The following is a 21,044-nucleotide window of genomic DNA, read 5'->3' as shown; positions in this document are numbered from 1 at the left end:
TATCCTATGTTCATGGATTGAAAGACTTAATATTGTTAAAATATCCATACAGCATAGAGCAATCTACAGATTCAATGTAATTCCTACCTAAATCCCAACAATGTTTTTTACAAATCCAAAAAATCCACCCTAAAGTTCATATGGAATCTCAAGGGGCTCTGAATAGCAAAAATAATCTTGAAACAAACAAACAAAAAAATCAAGCCTGGAGGTTTCACATTTCCTGATTTTAAAATTTCCTACAAAGCTACAGTAATCTGGCATAAAGACAGAGATAAAGACCAATGGAACAGAACAGAGCCCACAAATAAACCCTTGCATATATGTATGGTCAAATGATTTCAACAGGGGTGCAAAGACCATTCAATGGGAGAAAAGAACAGTCTTTTCAACAAATCGTGTTCAAAGAGCTGTATATCCACATGCCAAAGAATGAAGCTGGACCCTTACCTTATGCCATATACAAAAATAAACTCAAAATGGACCAAAGACCCAAATGCAAAAGCTAAAAGTATAAAACTGTTACAGGAAAAAAGGGGAAAAGCTTCGTGACACTAGATTTGGCAATGATTTCTTGGATATGACACCAAAAGTACAGGTAACAAAAAAGAAAAAAAATTAACTGAACTTAATCAAAATTTAAAACTTTTGTGTATGAAAGGACACTATCGATGGAGTGAAAAAGCAACTTAAAGAATAAGAGAAAATATTTGCAAATCATATCTGATAAGGGATAAAAATCCAGAATACATAAAGAACTCATACGACTCAAACACAGTAACAAAACAACCTGATTAAAAAATGGGCAAAGGACTTGAATAGACATTTCTCCAAAGATAACTAAATAGCAACAAGCACATAAAAAGATGCCCAACATAACTAATGATTAGGGAAATACAAATCGAAACCACAAAATACCACTTCATACACTTGAGAATGGTTATTATAAAAAAAAGCAGAACAGAAAATAAAAAATGTTGGCAAGGATGAAGAGAAACTGAAACTCTTGTACATTGCTGGTAATGAGGATGTAAAATAGATTACAGTATGGTGTTTCCTCAAAAAATTAAACACATAATTATCATATGATCCAGCAATTCCACATCTGGGGATATACCCGAAAGAACTGAAAGCAGAGACTCAAACAGATATTTATATACCCACGTTCATAGCAGCATTATTCACAAGAACCAAAAGGACACTTGAGAAGCAACCCAAGCATCATCCATGGATGAATTAATGGATAAACAAAATGTGGCATCTACATATGCTGAAATATTATTCAGCCTTAAAAAGAAAGTTTAATACATGCTACAACATGGATGAACCATGAAGACATTATGCTAAGTAAATCACAAAAGGACAAATATCATATGATTCCACTTATATGAAGCAAAATGGTGTTTGTTAGGGGTTGGGGACGAAGGGAATGCGGAGTTAATGTTTAGTAGGTACAGAGTTTCATTTTGTAAAGACAAAAACATTCTGGAGATGGATGGTGGCGATGGTTGCATAACAATTTGAGTGTATTTAATGTCACTGAATTGTACACCTTATAATGGTTAAAATGATAAATTTTACAATTAATGATAAATGGTTAAAATGTATATTTTACCACAATAAAAACCTAATTAAAAAAAATTTTTTTTTGCTTTTACATAAATGAATAATTTAGCATTTTGGATAATATAGTTTTTCGTTTGATTAATTTTAGAATAAGAATTTTTTTAAACACCTGAGGTATTCTGATAGAGTCTGTCACACACACAAAATTTTTTTGAAGACCTATGCCCCTAAGTATCTCATGTCAACATTCAGACAGAATAGGAATTTAAGTATAAATCATCTGATGTAAAGTAAGGAAAGCAGAATGTAATAAGAAAAAAATGAACTGAAATTTAAAAAGATAACTATATCTACTTTAATGTTTCCAAATGAGTACACTGGTGATTAGAAAAAATCTTTTTTCAAGTCAAATTTTTAAGGATAGAACTTCCTCAAATTTGACTAGTGAAAAATATCTAAGTATATAATATCAGTGCTAAGTATTATTTGTACTAGCACTTGAAAAAAACAAATTACAGTATTTTCCTAATATTCCAGTTCTTAATCCCCATTATAAAGTGACTATGGGTTATAAAATAAGGCTCCCATAAAGTACTACACATAAAAAAATTATATTTATAAAATCAGCTTAACAAAAATTGTAATATCTGAGGGCCGGTGGGGGAGGGGGATCATTGCCTTTATGTCTTTAACGCCAACCCTGACAAATTTTCCTCCCTGATTTCTTCTGGATCTTGCACAGCTTTACACAGTGCAGAGCACTTGTTCACTGACTTCACAGGTTTCTGTCAAAGCCTTACTTAAACAAACACAAGCCAAAATGATCCTTTACAAAGGTTTAACTGAGACCAGGACTCAAAATCAAGGTAATCCTGATTAATTTTATATGGATAACTTCTGTGGAAAGTCTCTTTTCCTCTAAGTAACTTTCAAGTAAGGTTCTCCTAAATGCTGCCTGAATGTTACTTCCATAGTAACCAATCAATGGTTCACTCAAACCCACAGAGTTTATTTTCAGCGTTTATAGAAACAGCAAACCTATGATTTCTTTATGGTTAGATAAAGCTATAATGTAATGTCGATAATTAACATGCTCCTATTATATCTCCTTTTCATGCAATCTTTTCCATTTAAGGTATTTGCTAAACCTCATCTTATTTCTCTAAGACTCTCAGGAGATAATTTTTTTTTCCATAAGATTATGCTTTTTCCATGGTCATTTGCTTACTGTAACCCTTAGAAAAAATTTTTTTTTACCATATCCTGCAGTTCTTTTTGTCATTCTTCCAGTCATCTGATATGTAAGTAATGGTTTTTCAGCCATATGGAGACAAAATTTAACCATCATAAATTCTGCTATTTATTTTATACATTAAAAATATACCCAGGTTGAAATAAAAAGCCAGCACTTTCCATCAAAACCCAAGGAATTTAAATCTTCTAATCCATGGTAGCCTAATCCAATATGAGACACAAATTCAGGATCAACAATATCTGAGGGACCAGTCTCAGAAAGCCATCTGTTCAAAAATCTTTTGATCTCAGAACCCCTTCACACTTTTAAATTATTGAGAACCCTAAAGAGTTTTGTTTATGGGGAATATTTATGTTGATGTCTACTGTATTCAAAATTAAAGCTGGGAAATGTTTATTTTTAATTTACTTAACATATTACATATTAATATAAATACATTTATGAAAATAATTTTTTTTTTAAATTAGTGCTTTACATTTTACAGATCTCTTTATGTCTGGCTTAATTGTAGATAGCTAGAGTAAAAGCCGCTTTTGCTTTCAATCTGCTCTCAGTTATCCTGCTTCAAGTATATGAAAAAAATCTGTGACTCATAACTACAGAAAATGGTACCATATTATAAAAGCCTTTTCGATCATTGATATTCTTCTTTGACATTACATAAAAACTTGACAAGTGGTTATCTCTTAAAGGTTGTGAAATGTGAAACTAAATCTATGAACTTTCCATACTTTTTCACAATGAAATTCATGTACTTTAAATGTATCTTTTACCCATGTGTGATTTTATAACATCATGAATCAGTCATTTGGAAAATGCTGGTTCATCAAAATATTATCAAAGTATTGCGTACAGTAGGTAAAAAGTGTTATTTTGCATTCTAGTATTTAGAAAGCATGTGACATAATTATATGCCTAAATTCCTTGTTAACTGTTTGGTGCTGGGCAAAAATGTGGCCCTTACCTTTTGGGAAATTTTAAGTTGAAGACTAAATAGGTAAACTCCCTCAGTTTACCTATTTAGTTAGTTTCAATTTAGTTAGAGTTAGTTTCAATTCTAACTCCCATAGGTTCAATGAATACCCTATATTAAACTCTTGAAAATGGTAGAGTTTAATGATTTTAAGAATGAAAAAAAAAAAGAGCTCCAGCACTCCTAAGGCAACTGTAGGCAATAAATGAGAGTAGTGCAAAAACAAGGTCATTGCCTCCAGAAGTTACTCAGAAGAAAAAGCATTCATTGACAAGGTAACGATCACAAGAATTATTTATAACAGAATCTGGCAAGACAGGGAGTAGGGGCATTTTTCTCTTTCATTTTATACTTTTGTGAAAAACTGGTAGCAAAAACTTAGAATAAGTTTTCTGTTCTTCAAATTTTCCTAAGAAGCAAAACAAAACCTCCTATATATTCTCTCTATGGTTAAAAAAAAGAGTTGTGAGAATCAAATAAGAAAACAACCAAACACTTCTCTGTCGTTATCAAAACTACTGAAAGGTACTGCTAATGTACAACCAACCTTTAAGAATTAAAAATTTTTTAAATGTCAAGATGCCAAAAGATGTTTATCTACTGTTTCAATATACATCCCATCCCACATACACAAACAGTAAGCAATCTGTTCATCCTACGAAAGTGGTACTCAAACTGTTGTTTCACAAACTTCACAGACAGCTCCCATGGTTCCCACTCTACAGAGTATGTATAACTCTGTCACAAACCTGTAAACATTTTATGTCTGCAAGGTAGTAGATACTTGGACATAAACAGTTTTTAATTAGCCAACAGAAGAAAGATGGAATTTCAGAGAAAAAGGCAGATTCACCTTTATCTGCAGTTTGTCGCTAACATCTCTAAAAAAACATTCAGAATCCAGACTTTCAAAGTCTTTTTCTCAAGGCTCAAATCTGATGACAGAACTCTGCATAAAATCTTCTAATGGTTGTTCCCCACAGCAATGTTTCAAATCCTACAGCATAGAACCCAAGATACATCATGAATTGGTCCTTTCATACTTTGCCCCAGCCTCATCATCTGCCATCCCTTCTCAATTCTCACTTAACTATTCCCATGTATAAGATAATATGATCCCCAATTGAGAAGATAGGAGGGGGCTCACTATAACTCTAACCTGTATTCTTTATGAGATACAGATGAAAAGATGTTCTAAGGATGAAAGGAAGTGACACCAGAGAGTAGCTGTAATCTATGTGAAAAAATAAAGTGGCAAAGGTAATCACAAGTAAAGGAAAAGTTACAATATACTTTTTACTCTTGATTTAAAAGGTAACTGCCTAAAACTTATAAAATTGTTAGGCTTATATCATATAAATATGTAATACACATTACAATAATAGCACAAAAAAGGGAGGAGGGAATGGAGCTACACTTGAAGAAGGAAATGACACCAGAGGGGAACTGGAATCCACAAAAAGAAAAACGTATCAAAAATAGTAAATATGTTGGTAAATATGAAAGACTAAATATTTTTCTGCTTTCTTTTTCTCTTCAAAAGACAAAAATTGTTTAAAGCAGTAATTAGAACATTGTATTGTTGGGTTTATTACAAAAATATTACATAATATATAAGAAAAAATAGCACAAAGAGGATAAAATGGAGCTATACTGGAGCATTATTAGTAGTATTCTGAATTAGCCTATGATAAATTCAGATGCATACTGTAACTCCTAGAACAAACACTAAGAAAAATATAATTTAAAAAAATCTAAGGTACTAAAATGAGAAAAAGAAATACAAAAGTTGATGAAAGAGGAATGGAGGAACAAAACAAGACATGAGGTATATAGAAAACAAACAGCAAACAGAAGATGCAAATCCAATCATTTCAAAAATAACATTAAATAGGAATGGATTAAACACTCCATTAAAAAGATAGACTGTTAGACTGGATTAAAAAAGCAATACCCAATAATATGCCATCTATAAGAGACACTTTGTATTACAAGACACAAATATGTTCAAAGGATGGAAAAAGATATAATATGCAAACAATAATCATCACGGAATTGGAGTAACTATACTATTATCTGACAAAATAGACCTAAAAAAAAAAAGAAAAAGGAAAAAATAAATATGTTACAAAGAGGAACATTTTATACTATTAACAGTATTCATTTAACAGGAAGATATAACTATAAAAATATGTTCCTAAGAAAACAGCCACAAAATAATGAAAGAAATGGAGAAAGAGCAAATTAAACAATAATAGTTAGAGTCTTCAATACCCCACCCTCAATAATGGATAGAACAAGTAAACAGAAAATCAGTAATGATACTGAATTTAAACAACGCTATTAACCAACTTGACTTGACATGTATAGAAGACTCAAACGACAGCAGAATTCACAATCTTCTCAAGAATGCACAGAATATTTTCCAGGACCTTATGTTAGGAAATTTTTTAAAAATCTCAAATTTAAAAGAACTGAAATGATACAAAGAATACGAAGAAATGTTCCTCAATCACAATGGATTTAAATTAGAAAACAACAACAAAAAAACCTGGAAAACCCACATGTTTGAATATTAAACGAGTTATTTCTAAATACCCCATGGGTCAATGATGAAAATACAAGAGAATTTAGATTATATTTTGAGTCAAATGAAAAAACAAAGCATCAAAACGCATAGGATTAATGGGGATAGTTAAAAGGTCTCTGGGACAACATCGAACGTACCAACATTCGCATCAGAGGGATACCAGGAGAAGAGAGTGCAAGGAATTGAAAATCTATTTCAAGAAATGATGGAAAACTTCCCTAACCTGGAGAAGAAAAAAGATATACAAGCCCAGGAAGTGCTGAGAGTTCCAAACAAGATGAATCCAAAGAGACCCACCCCAAGACACATCATAATTAAAATGCCAAAGGTTAAAGACAAAGAAGGAATCTTAAAAGTGGCAAGAGTAATTAGCTACAAGGGAGCTCCTGTAAGACTGTCAGCTGATTTCTCAACAGAAACTATGCAGGCCAGAGGAATTGGCGAAATAGTCAGTGATGGAAAGCAAGGACCTACAACCAAAATTACTATATCTAGCAAAGCTGTAAAATTTAGAATTGAAGAACAGATAAAGAGCTGCCCAGACAAGAAAAAGCTAAAGGAGTTCATCACCACCAAGGGAGTATTATGGGAAATGTTGCAGGGACCTCTTTAAGAAGAAAAAAAAAGATAAAAGATATGAATAATAAAATGACAGTAACTACATATCTATCAACAATTACTTTAAATGTAAACAGATTAAGTGCTTAAATCAAAGACAGAGTGGCTAAATGGATAAGAACCAAGATCCTTACATATGCTGCCTATAAGACTTGCTTCAGATGGAAAAACACACAGGGACTGAATGAAAGTAAAGGGATAGAAAAAGATGTTTCATGAAAATGGAAACAAATAAACAAAACCCAGGGTAGCAATACTTAAACCAGACAAAACAGACTTTAAAGCAAAGGCTATAACAAGAGACAAAGAAGGACCAATTATCTCACTTCTGGGTATTTATTTACCTGAAGAAATCCAAAACTTTCATGTCTCACAAAGGCACATAAGAATCTGTATGTTCACTGCAACCTATTAACAATAGTCAAGATATGGAGGCTACTTGGGTGTCCATCAATGGATGAATGGATAAAGAAGAGGTGGCACATATATACAATGGAATAATACTCAGCCATAAAAAAGAATGAAAGTTTGCCATCTGGAATAATATAGATGGACCTAGAAGGTACTGTGCTGAGTGGAGTAAGTCAGACAGAGAAAGACAATATAAGATTTCACTTACATGTGGAATCTAAAGAATAAAATAAACAAAATAGAAACAAACTCAGATACAGAGAACATCTAGATGGTTGCCAGACTGGAGGGGGTTTCGGGAGTGGGAAAATGGGGAAGGGATTAAGAAGTATATATTGGTTGTTACAAAATATAGATACAGGGATGTAAAGTATAGCATAAGGAATATAGTCAATAATGTTGTAATAACTATGTACAGCATTAGATGTGTACTAGATTTATCAGGGTGATCACTTTGTAAGTTATATAAATGTCTAATCAGTGTGTTGTACATCTGCAATATATCAAATGCCAACTGTAATTAAAAAATTATTAAAATCCTTAAAAATAACCTTACCAGATAATTACTGCAGTACTCAAAGGGGAATTTATAGCTGTACATGTCACACACCAATACTAGAAAAGAAATACCTGAAATAAATGTTTCCATCTTAAGAAATTAAGAAAAAAAGCAAACTAAACCCAAAGCAAGCAGAAGTTAAGAGATTAGAAATATCAGAGGGGAAATCAACACCATAGAAAAGAGATTAAAATAGAAAAAAATCAATTTCAAGAGACCAAGAAAATTGACAAACCTTTAGCCAGACTAAGAAAAAAGAATGAAGACAAATTAGCAAAATCAGGAATGAAAAGGGGTACATCACCACTGATCTTATAGAAATTTAAAAGGATTATAAGGGAATACCATGAACAACTTTATACCAACAAATTAGACAACTTAGGTAAAATGAACAAATTTCCTGAAAGATACAAGTTACAGAAACTGATTCAAGAGAAAACAGAAATCTGAATAGACCTATAACAAGTAAAGAAACTGAATTAGAAATTTAAAAGCTAACTACAAACACAGAGAAAAAACCTGGCCCACAAAGCCTCACTGGTAATTTCTACCAAACATTCAAAGAAATAATACTAATACTTCACAAACTGTTCTAGAAAAATAACACCAATACTTCAAAAACTCTTCTATGAGACCAACATTACTCTCATACCAAAGCCAGATAAAGACATCACAAGAATAGAGGTATAAAAATCCTCAACAAAATATTAGCAAGCCAAATCCAGCAACATACAATAGGGTTTACACAGTTTGGCTGTTCTTGAAACACTAAACATATGTTTACCATGCAATCCAGCAATTCTACTCCTATGAATCTCCCAATAGATCGAAACACATGTCTACACAAAGATTTATATGTGAATATTCAAAGCAGCATATTCATAATGGCCGCAAAGGGGAAGCAATTCAAATTTCCATCAACTGATGAATAAACAAAATATGATACATCCATACAATGGAGTACTATTCAGCAATAAAGAATATATGATACAAAATGAATAAACCTCAAAAATATTTATGCTAATGAAAGATGTCTGACAAAAAAAAAGACCATATATTATATGAAAAAGTAAATCTATAGACAGACCACTAATGAGTGTTTGCCTAGGGCTGAAGGTGGGACCAAGAGTGACTACAAAATGGGTATGAGGTTTTGTAATATTGTGATTTTTAATAATAAATATATATTTTGTCTTCATCCTCCTTCCTGGCACAGAGCTCCTAAAAGCCTTGGAATTTCCTGTGATGAGAGCAATAAAGGTGTCTTAGGTTAATAAGATGACTTTTGGAAAACACCTAAGGATGGGGGCTGGTTGCCAAGAGAACCAACCCCTTGATTAGAGGGTTGGAACTTTCAGTCCTGTCCCACCCCCACTTCCAGGGAGGAGAGAGGGACTGGAGATAAGCTCAATTACCAAAGGCCAATGATTTAATCAAACATGCCTATATAATGAAGCCTCCATAAAAACCTAAAAGGATAGGGGTCAGGAGTGTTTCCAGGTTGGTGAACATGTGGAAATTTGGATAGAGAGGAGTGCCCTGAGAGCAGGGAAGCTCCATGCCCACTCCCACATACCTTGCCCTATGCATCTCTTCCATCTGTTTCTGAATTTTACCCTTTTATAATAAACCAGTTATCTAGTAAGTAAAATGTTTGAGTCCTGTGAGCCACTCCAGTAAATTAATCGGTAGCCTCTGATTTATAGCCAGTCAGTCATAAACAAAGGTGATAATCTGGACTTGTGACTGGCTTCTGAAGGGGGTGGGGGGAGTCTAGCAGGACTAAGCTCTTAACATATAGGATCTGACACTGTCTCAGTGTCACAAGTGTAGTGAGTTGGTAGTGGTGTGAGAATAAAGGAGAAACACAGGAGAACTGAGGTTTTCCAAAATAGGTATCTTTTTGGGTGATGGAAATGTTCTAAAACTGGATTGTGGTGACAGGTGCACACTTTTTAAATTTACTAAAATAACTCTATTCTTAAAATAGGTGAATTTTAAGGTATGTAAATTATACCTCAATGAAGTTTTTAAAAAATAGGAGCCACTGGTCTAACCAATCAGCTCCCTAGATCCAACTTGACACAGGATCTTTGTAGACAACAGAAAATGACTGAATTGTAGCTGGAGAGACCTAAATTGGGTAAAAAGAAGATTTTTCTGACAGCGGGGTTAAGCACATAAGAATATGGAACCAATAAAAGCTATACAAACTCAGAACATTTTAGAATCAATGTGGTTCAGAGAGAAGGCTATGTGCAGGATAGGTCAGATTTGTCTACAGAATTATTAATAAAGAAACACCAGAAAAAAACTTTATTTTTTGAATATTATATAGTTTTTTGAATACTTAGCCTTAAATATGATGATAGAAAGGAAACTGTTTTCACTGTTCTAATCAAAGAAATTCAACTCAAACAACTTTGATTTACTGCTTTATACCTAAGTAAACATATTTTAACAGTTAATATTCTAACATACAGCATGCCCAAACAAAAATAAGCCTTATTAAGTTTGACTTCTGTAATGGGTGTTGCTTATCTGGTTTTGCCCAATCTGAGTATTAGAATTTTAATTAATAGGTTAGTGTCCATATAGATACAAATATATAACAATGTGTGGGAGCAGGGATAAGGGAAAGGGGGGGAGGTTTAGAGGCAGAGGAGTAACTGCTAATAAGAAAGGGGCTTCTCTTTGAGGTGACAAAAATGTTTCCAAATTAGATTGTGGTGATGGTTGTAAAACTCTGTGAATTTACTAAAGCAAACAAAAAATACTGAATTGCATATTTTAAATAGATTTCATGGAATATGAATTATATTCAATAAAGGTATTACCAAAGGTCACACAATAAGAAAGTGGCAGAGCTGCCCAGATCTCTCAACCCAAAGTCCTTTCCAATGCAATTAGTAGCTACCATTTATCAAGTGCCAACTATGTGGCAGAGGTTTTACATGCTCTCATTTAATACAACAATTCTAGGAGACAGACACTATTACCTCCCTTTCCTATGTGAGAAAACTCAAATTTGAGTGAAATAACTTGCCCAAGGTCACAGAGGTGATAAATTAATGAGCCAAAATTAAAAGTACATACTCTACCATCTCACACATTCAGACATTAAGACTATCATAATTGTTTGGCATATCCATGTATGAAATCCATATTATTTACTTAACATTTTCTTTAAGTCATTTGCTTCTCTTTCCTAACAAAGCCAGAGGAAGGAATGGAGCTATAACCTGAAAGGGTAGCACTGGGGCTAAGGATATATGAAGGCTGATGAACATAAACCTTATTAAATTGGAGTTGGGAGGGTCTGGAGGGGGAGCTCTAAGGCCCTACCCATTCATGATCAATTATCATGAACAGGCAGAGACATACTTTCGATCCCCAAAAGGAAGATGCTTTTCTACTCTACTACTCCAGCAGGAAGGAGGATTTTCTCCTCAGATACTCAGCCAATGAAAGACTGACAATTCAGCCAATGAGAAGCCACTACACTTCGAACTCCCAGTTTCCTCTAATGGACTCTTTACTTACAATGGCCCCTCTGAACCCCCTTCCTCTATGGGACAACAGTTTCTCTTTGTTCTTTGAACCTGTCTGTGGTTCACCAGACTGCATGTCCTGAATTGCAATTCTTTGTTGTTGCCAAATAAACCCACTTTGCTGAAGAAATATCTGGCTATTTATTTAAGGTCAACAGATAGGAATAGAGAAAGATAGAGAATAATGATATAAGACTGACATAGTAGAACCAAAAGGAGGAACGGCAAGTAAAGCTCCCACTGAGAACAAGGCTGGCTGAGAAAAGGATACAGCCTGAGAACAGTATGGAAATAGAAAGAATGGCAAATTGCAAAAGGCAGAAGACTGAGATGAAGGAAAGAGATTGATGGTATGTATAAGTTAGGAGCTGAAGCTCAAGAAGTTGGGTCAAAAGGACTAAAAGAAGGGAGGCTGAGGTGGAAAAGCAGAAATAAAAGCTAAAAGATGAATAGGGACAGGGTGGTAGTTGAAGGGAAAAGGGATGGGTGCTGAACAGTACAAAATGAAGAATAAATTTACAGAATGATTAATATAAAAGACTGCAATGGAGCAAGCTGGGAGACCCCCAAATAGGCCCAAGGAAAGTGAGAATAAAACAGGATACAAGGTTATGCTCTTGAGACTGGATTGGAAGCAAGAAAGTAAAAGTCAACATGTGGTAATCAAAGTAGATCATCCACACAAAATCTCAAGAAACACACCAGTAGTAAAAGCTGTCTCACGCTTCAGAAAATACTACCCTAACCAATACTGCTCAAATCACGAGGTCAAGCCTTCTCAAGGTCTGTGTGTGACCAAATTAAACCTAATAGATTAGGGCTTCCAATGCAGAAAAGCTCAGGTTCACTGTGGATGAAGAGTGTGAAAGCAACAATGAAAGAAGCTGTTTGAATTATATATCTTTATCCTAATTAATTTACACTAATAGGAATACAATACTAAAAGTAGTTAAGTAGGTCCAAGATCAAAACTGTGGTTCCAACATGCTGAAGGAACTGGGGGGGAGGGGATGGTAAGGAGTTCATTTGACTTTATAATAGAATCTGGAAGTCTTAGAAGGTAGAACATTGCTAGTTAGGGGAAAAAAACAAACAGGTTGATTAGGGACATTTCAAAAGCAATAATTCAACAGCCAAAATACAGGGGGGTCCTAAAACAACAATGCATCAGGACATGCAAAATAATCCAGGTATTACTGATCATCTGAAAGTGAAGGTGAAATACAGAAATTCAGCTTTATGATAAAAGATAAACTGAATGATGTTTTATTAAGAGACTGTATTTAAAATAATTTACAGTAAGTTTCCTTAAAATAGCAAGGTCACTCATTGTTAAATGAGTGAATTAACCATTATCTGACAGACACGCAATCTTCCAGAACATTTCTACAGTACATCTATACCATATTTTATTTAGACCTCTTGATTAGTTCCTATCGGGAACCAACCAAGTTTCCTCTCATTGTCCCTGCTATACTATCAAATGAGAATTTCTGAAAGGTTATAGCCCCTTGGCCTCATCTATTGAAGTCTCTTGATTCCAGATATCTTCTCTACCTAATCATTCAAGTTGTCACAGACATGCTAGTTTCTAACTACTGGCCTATACCTTGATTTGGCTACTTTTTAAATCTATCTGACTAATACTACATTTGTTATTCTGATCTGTTCATCTTGTTTCAACTCCAGTGTTCACTTGCTGTAGTTTGCTTTTACACTTCTTAAAAGCCATGTGTTGTAAACCTTCAAGTCAAACTAACTCCATTTTTTTTCTCCAGAATGTGGCTGTTGCTTGTCTAGCTGTTTACAGTCTTCTAAGGGACATCCTTCTCCCTCGTATGACCCAGTCTGACACTCTAGAGCTATACACTGCCTAGGCATGTAAACTTTCAAAAAGTGGAGGAAACCTCTCACTATCCCAAAACTATCCAATATAGATGCCCCTTGTTTGTTCATCTACATATGTAAACATGTACATATATATAATCTTTTAAAGTCCTGTTTGAATTATATATCTTTATCCTAATTAATTTACACTAATAGGAATACAATACTAAAAGTAGTTAAGTAGGTCCTTTCTGACTTTCACCATTTCTAATCCAAAAGTTCCCTCAAAAGGAAAAGGTTAAGAAAAAATGCAATCAATATTTCTTTAAAAACTAACAAACAGAAAAAAACTTTAGTTAACTGCAGAAAATTTTAATACTATAATCTGCATCAAGACTAAGATTTGCAGTTCTCCTAAATAAAGTATTCGATTTTTTTCTTGGTAGTAGAAACAACTTATGCTTAAACAAAACACCCCTGTGTAACACAAATCTACCAAAAATGGAGTTTTTGTTCCTCTAAAAGAATTTTATACAGACTACGTATGGCTTTCATCCACTAAGGATGAGAGAAAACAATATTACAAGAAGAATATAAATAAAATTCCAATAAAATAAACTTCAGGAAGAGCCCCAATTCTACCATTGGGTTAAATTAGCCATTTTTCCCTTGATGCTCTCAAAGCACAGGTAAGATAATTGCCCTTATTTAATGTCATTTTATCCCATACTAGAAGGCAGAGACCCTATTTTTATAAAGGTGCATTCCCAGTAACAAAGACCAGCAGGTAACAGGCATATAAATGTTTGTTACCTAATAAAATAATCAGGCTGTTAATTACAATCATTTCTATGAAAATTATTACAAAGAAAACACAGTATTTACATGTAAGGCCTGAAAGTCAACAGCTGAAGACTAACCTACCATATAAATGAGTTAAAAAATACAAAATAGGAAAAACCAAGGGCAATGGTTCCCAAATCAGAATCTGCATAATAATCTAAGGAGTTATACTGATTAAAGTAACAGTGGATATTATAATAGATAAATCCCCAAACTGTGGCATAACAAAATAGTTTTATTTCATGTTTACATGAAGTCCAAAAATCTGGGTCAATGATCATATGGGGGCATGAGGAGGCTGGAGATGACCCAGAATGACCCAGCTCTCTTGGACCCATCATTTCCAAAGTTGCTCTGCAACATTACCCAACCAGCAAGTGGGGGAAAAAAAGCACTGTTCAAGGGAAGTTTGTATTTTCCAGGGCTAAAGAACCACTCAACACTTTCGTTTAATTTCCTAAGGTCAGATCTCAATCATATGGCCATGCCCAAATGCAAGAGGGGCTGAGAAATATGTAAGTGAGTTGGGATCCTGGAGAAAAGAAAACAAGGTTGTTGAAGAGCAAGCCAGTCTTTACCACAGAGGTTTTAAAATACAGATTCTAGAGCGTTAACCCGGGTGGTCTTCACACTAAAAAGACTCTCGAATTTTGTGTTTAAGCTGGACAAGTGATTCTGATGTATGCCCAAGCTCGGACTTACTGGCTTAAGAAGTTAAGAGCTTGGAGCAAATAGAAAAAAATTTTTCCATTGAAAAGTTTAAAACAATGTAAAAAAAAAAACTAAAGTAAAAAAAAAACTAAAAAGTGATGAAAAAATTAAGCATTTGTGCCTAATTTGTGCAACTTGGGAAATTCTTCCCTCCCTGGCCTATGATAGTCTCTCATGATTCTCTTTCTAATTCTGGTATCTTCTCAGGCTTCCTTCCCTCCACTCAGTTCATATTCGCCATTATATTCCTTGGCCATGAGCTGTTCTCATTCGTTGAGTGACCTCATTCACTTCCATTACCACTGAAAACACTATTCTCTTGAGCCTAGCCTCACAGTTCACTGCCTACTATAACACTTCTCAATTTAAATGCCCCACTAGGACCTCAATATATACAGAACTGAATTCATCTTACTCTCAAAACCTGCTCTTCTTCTTTGATGCCTTATCCACCAACGCCCTCTAGTCAAAACTCTAGGAACCACTGATAAATAGAGCTCTTAATTAAAAGTTTCTGTGCTTCAAAAAATACCACCAAGAAAATAGAAAGATGATCTACAGAATGGGAGAAAAAAAAATGTAAATCATGTATCTGTTAAGGGACTTGTACCTAAAACACATAAAGAACTGCTACGACTCAATAAAAAGACAAGTAGTCCAAACAAAAAAATAGGCAAAAGGTCTAATAAAAAGATGCCTGACCATCATGAGCTGTCAGAAAAATGGGACTCAAAACCACAAGGAGATACAACTTCACACACACTAAGATGGCTACATAATTTTTTTTAAAAAGACAGACAATAATAAGTGTTATTGAGTATGTAGAGAAAATGGAACCCTCATACACTGCTGGTGGGAATGTAAAACGTTGCCGCCACTCTGGAAATGAACTGGCTGTTCCTTAAAAGGCTAAATACAGAGTTACCATATGATCCAGCTAGTCCACTCCTAGTATATATCCAATAGAAATGAAAACTTAGGTCCACACAGAAACTTTTACACAAACGTTCAGAGCAGCATTATTCATAGTAGCCAAAAAGTGGAAATAACCCAAATGTCCATCAGCTGGTGAGTGGCTAAAATGTGGCATATGATACAATGTAAATATTAATCAGCAATAAAAATATTGATACATGCTTCAATATGAGGAGTCTTCAAAACATAAGTGGCAAATGGACAGAGACAGAGGCAGATTAGTAGTTGTCCAGAGATGGGGAGGAAGTGACAGGTTTAGGGTTTCTTTTTTGGAGTGACAATCCCAAATTGATTGTGGTGATACTTACGCAGCTCTGTGAATATACTAAAAATTATTGAACTGTACAATTTAAGACTGTGTGAATTATATGTCACTAAAGATGTTTAAAAAAGAAAAAGCTATCAAATTTTTTCTCTTGCATTAGCAAGAGAAAAGGCTGCCTCTCTAGACTAATTTATACTTCCTATTATAAGATATAAAGTTTATGGGGATTTTTGGTAAGTTGAATAACAGAAAAAGTTAAATGTAGTGTTCTACTGTAATAACTCTCATCTGGGCTTCTGGAACAAGAATTTGTTTCAGAAGCAACTGCTTCCAGATTTACATTTTAAAATATTTTAATTGTCCTGTGCTGCATGTTTTAAATTATGTATGACCTTAAATCCTTAAGAGTAGAAAAAATACACCTTTAAGTTTATAATAAATGTAAAAGGTAAACCACTACCAATTAAGAATCTGAACTTAAATTTACTAGGCAAAAGTGAACTTTTCACTAAAGTTGTGGAAGTAGTAATTCTATTTAGACTTTGCTTTGTAAGCCAATCAGTATACCGACAGAAGAATGCGTATAACTTTTTTTTTTAATCAGGAGTGACTTAATGGCTTTTTGGAGAGATGAAAATGTTCTGGAATTAGATAGTGGTAATGGTTGCACAACTTTGTGAATATACTAAAAACTACTGAATTGTACACTTTAAAAGAGTGAATTTTGTGGTAGGTAAATTATCTCAATTTTTAAAAGTTTGACTATTTGGGCTATTGTATCTCAAAGAAAACTTTTTTTTAAATAGGGATCTTATTTTGTAGGTTGTTTCTTCAAGCTGATCTAAACTAGCAGTTATAAACTGGTCTTCTAACCCCTCTTTAAAACCACAGCTTTAAATTTTTATCAATGGTAACTACCAACTTGCCAATATTCATAGATTTTTCATAAGAATCTCAATTTCTAAAATATTCCTAAAAAAAAAAATTTGCAGTTCTAAAAATACTAGGCACACCTGCACAGCAACAATGGCCGAGAACTGAGCAGCAACTAACATAACTGCTTCCATTTACCAAGATCTCCATCACTCCCTGTTGTCTTCCAGATACTGAAGCCACGTGTAAAGTGCCATTTAGTTTCCCAGTTGTGAGTGTTATCCCTGATCTAAACAAATACTGTCTACCTTTCTTATTAGGGCATACTATTAATCACTGCTAATAAAATGTAATCATGAAATTGGTCAAAGGGTGTAAATTTCCAACTATAAGATGAATAAGTTCTGGAGATCTAATGTACAACAATGTGACTGTAATTAACAATACTGTATCTATCTACATTTGAAAGCTGTTAAGAAAGTAGATCTTAAATGTTATTTCCACACACATACACAAAAAAAGGTAATTATGTAAGGGGACAGAGGTATTAGCTAACCTTATTGTGCTAATCATTTCACAATATATGTAAGTATCATTTGATCATGTTGTATATGTTAAACTTACATGTTACATGTCAATAATTTCAACAAGGCTGGAAAATAAAATTAAAAAAAATTTAATATAATCATGTATGATTGCATTTTTATTAACTGCAAAGATAAAGATCTTGATGGTGACACTTGTTGAATAAAACCCTGCAAGAATTACAAATTCATGGTATATATACATTTTAGTATGGAAAAAAAATCATGGGAAAAAGTTTGTTTCGCCTAAGAACAGAAAACAAATCATTTTCATTTCATTTAAAATTAAAAATAATTTTCATTTACTAATAGAAAATAGTACAATAGTAACTTCTTACTCCCATATTAGGTGTTGGCACAAAATGAGGGACACTGTTTTATTCAGATTATTGACTGGATATGAAAACAAATTGCTTTATTTACTCACAAGTTTTACGTTTAAGCCATCTAGAACCAATGCTTATGTGCACAAAGACTAACTACCCTAATCACTTATAGTTTCTATGTATCAGATTCTATCTGCAAAGCTGGAAGAAAACAAAATACAAGGTGAATGTGGAAATAACACAGAAACTAGATTCTACTACTTCTTATCTCAAGTACGAGGATTGAGCTAAATACTGTCAAGTACTTTCCAGCTTTAAAATTCTTTGTACTTAATCCAGATCTCCTTTCCTCCAAATAAAATTCATCTAGCTGAACTGCTTTTCCTGTAGGTGGGAAAGATTAAAATAGTATTTGCATTCCATTCATTTTTACCATCACTTCTAAAAGCTAATAAAATAACATATAAGATGATTTCTAAAAGCAGCTATTCCCTTAAAACTAGGCAAAAATCAAAACAAAACAAAATCTCATTTCTCAAGGTCTTCCAAAAGAGAGACCAGATGAGCTAATTACTTGGAGTTTAGAGGTAAACCTCAAAGTTCTTCTTCCCCCTCAGAGCCATGCCATGCCACTTCATTTACTTGTCCAGTATTCTCAAGTTTACATGTGACATTTTAAACATCATTACCACTATTAATAGAAATTATTTAAAACTGGAGTAGCATCACAATAGCAATTCCTAAATACACAAAGGCAAAGGTGCAACTGGATTTTAGGTCCGACTGAGAACACAATCCTGTTTCTGTTTAAACCTGATAGTGAATAAAATGGGATGCAAAGTTCACCACATTGATGCAAAGTTCACCAAACTGCAATGATCCAAACTGCAAAAATAACTTTTTCAAAAGTGTAGGACTAGAAACAAAACAAAAATTAACCATTACCTCAACTATAACTTATGGAAGGGCAAAGTGCCATTAAGATTGGTAGAGATTAGTGGAGAACCTAGATCTTGAGTTTCACACCATCAAAAAGAAAGAGTTAATTGTATAGGAATTTGCAGGAATTGGTTTATGCTTTACCTGTTATTCTTTAACAGTGCTGTCCCATAAAATTTTCTGATGATATAAATCAGAAATCCTGTATCTGTGCTGTTCAATACCATAGTCAATGGCCACATGTGGCTACTGAGCATTTGACATGTGGCTAGCAGGACTGAGAAACTCAATTTTTCATTTTAATTAATTTAAATTGCCACATGTGGTTCGCAGCTATCATATTGGACAATGCAGTTCTATGATCTGAAATACAATGTATAAACTTCAGCAAACAATAGAGTTTTTCAAAGTATTATGTCCTGATGATGTTAATATCAGCTAAACCCTTCCTGATACCAAATGATACACAAGTACGTTTATCAGCTTAAACATAAAATAAAATTCACTCACGACATCCTAAATATAAAATACGATTCACTTATGAAGTGAGAATTCATGATACTATTTAGGTTCAGAATTTGAGGTACACTACTCATTGAAACAATATTAAATAATACACCTCAAGTTTTCTCCATTGTTTTTGCAAAAGAGGTAAAAACTTTCGGAGTAAGTTTCCCAATGCATGTTAGTTACTTTCTCTCCAAATCTGTTCAATATCTTCTGTTCAGAAAAATAAATGGTAAATATAAATTCTCAGCACTAATAAGTCTGCTGAGACTCGGCATATTTCACACGTTAATTTCTCTTTTCCTTAAAGGAGATACACAAATGCTTGGAAACCTCTGCATTGCCTGAAAGCCTTGTTACCCATCTTTCCATGTTTTCAGGTTTCTAAGTCATTCTGACATAGGATTTCGTTGCCAGACATAAAGTATTTTTTTCAGTTCAAGAGTCAGTACTCTCTGCACTTCAGGTATTCCTTGACCAGCTCTTCCTAAGTCCAGAAAAGTAACCAAAATGGTGCACAAGCTGTCAAAAGAAAACAAGTCGGGATATTTGCACGTGGAATAACTAGTCCCCAAGCAAAATCAACCGCCTTTAACCCAGAGAGAGTGAGCCTTGAACTGTCCGGCGAAGCGAACAGACGAGCAAGGTCGTGACCCTAGGTCACGGCCGCCAGCACCGCACCAGCCCAGCAGCGGGAAGCCACCTGTTAGGCCCGAGCCTCACCTGGCAGGAGAGAGAAGGCGCATACCCGGCAGCGCGCCGGACGCGAACGCACAGGCGGCGAGCGCGGGACCCGCCCCTCTCGCGGCAGCGGCGGGAGGCGGCAGCGAGCCCCCAGCGACACGTGGGCTTCGCCCGGCCCGGGCCTCGCTGACAGGCAGGTCGCCCACGGCCCCCCGCCCCCCGCCCGTCCCCAGGGGCAGCATCCAATCTTCCTCGCAGCCACCCCGCCGAGAGGGCGCCCCAGCGGCCCACACCGCTGGCCCGCCCGCCCCCCTCTTCCTTCCTCCCGGGTCGGCGCGATCCCGCCCCACCACCCCTCACCTACCTGGTCCCGGAGTTTGAGGAACGCCATGGCGGTCGCCTCCGCCGCCGCCGCCCCGGCCCACCGCTCCTGCCCCAGTAGCCTCGGCCGCTGCCCGGGGTCGACGGGTAGGCGGCCGGTTGCGCTCAGAAGTCCAGGGACAGGGGGCGGTGCCGCCTCCCGAGCCACACGCCGCTGCTACCGAGAGGTGAGGAGCCCGGCCAGTCCCGCCTCCTCCTCTGAGGACTCCCCGCCCTCTTCCTTCCTTTCTTTCTCTTTCCCTCAGCTGCCTCCACACGCAACCGCTGCTGCCGCCGCCGCCACCGCAGCCGCCGCCTCCTCACGCCCCCTTCCCGAAATACCCTGGCAGCCCCCGCGCTGCGCCGTTCCAGCCCGCGGCAGCGGCGGCATCTAAACTCCACTCCACAATATTACCACCACCGCCCGCCGCGATTGGCGGCCGCGCGGGGGAGAGGCCAGAGTAAGCCGAGCGCCCATTGGCCACGCCACCGCGCTCGCTCGTGGCCCCCGCCTCCGGGAGCGGGAGGGGGCAGAGAGGAGGAAGCTGCGCGGGTGGGCGCGGAGCTGCGGCGTGCGCGGGGCGGGGGGCGCCGGGCCAGAGCCGAGCCGGGGGAGGGGTGGCCAGG

At 35.9% G+C, this 21,044-nt stretch overlaps 1 protein-coding gene across 3 annotated transcripts in view; it reads right to left on the bottom strand.

Moving 5' to 3' along the window:
- ANKRD28 (ankyrin repeat domain 28) overlaps positions 1–20,555 on the bottom strand; it is a 151,818-nt gene extending 131,263 nt beyond the window's left edge. For 2 of the 3 annotated variants that reach the window (XM_039837068.1, XM_039837071.1), the window contains exon 1: positions 20,422–20,555. Coding sequence is in view for 1 of the 3 variants with exons in the window: in XM_039837077.1 (XP_039693011.1) it covers positions 20,097–20,299 (203 nt within the window). In the remaining 2 variants the exon portion in view is untranslated. Of the gene's footprint in view, positions 1–20,096; positions 20,312–20,421 lie in introns of those variants that run through there. The other variant, XM_039837077.1, reaches the window with a different exon arrangement.
- Positions 20,556–21,044: the final 489 nt, after the last annotated feature.

Source organism: Pteropus medius, unplaced genomic scaffold (genome assembly GCF_902729225.1).
Source record: "Pteropus medius unplaced genomic scaffold, Ma_sr-lr_union100, whole genome shotgun sequence".
In the NCBI taxonomy this organism is placed as follows: domain Eukaryota; kingdom Metazoa; phylum Chordata; class Mammalia; order Chiroptera; family Pteropodidae; genus Pteropus; species Pteropus medius.
Note: the sequence above shows the minus strand (reverse complement) of the source record. Positions and strands in the feature narration are given on the sequence as shown.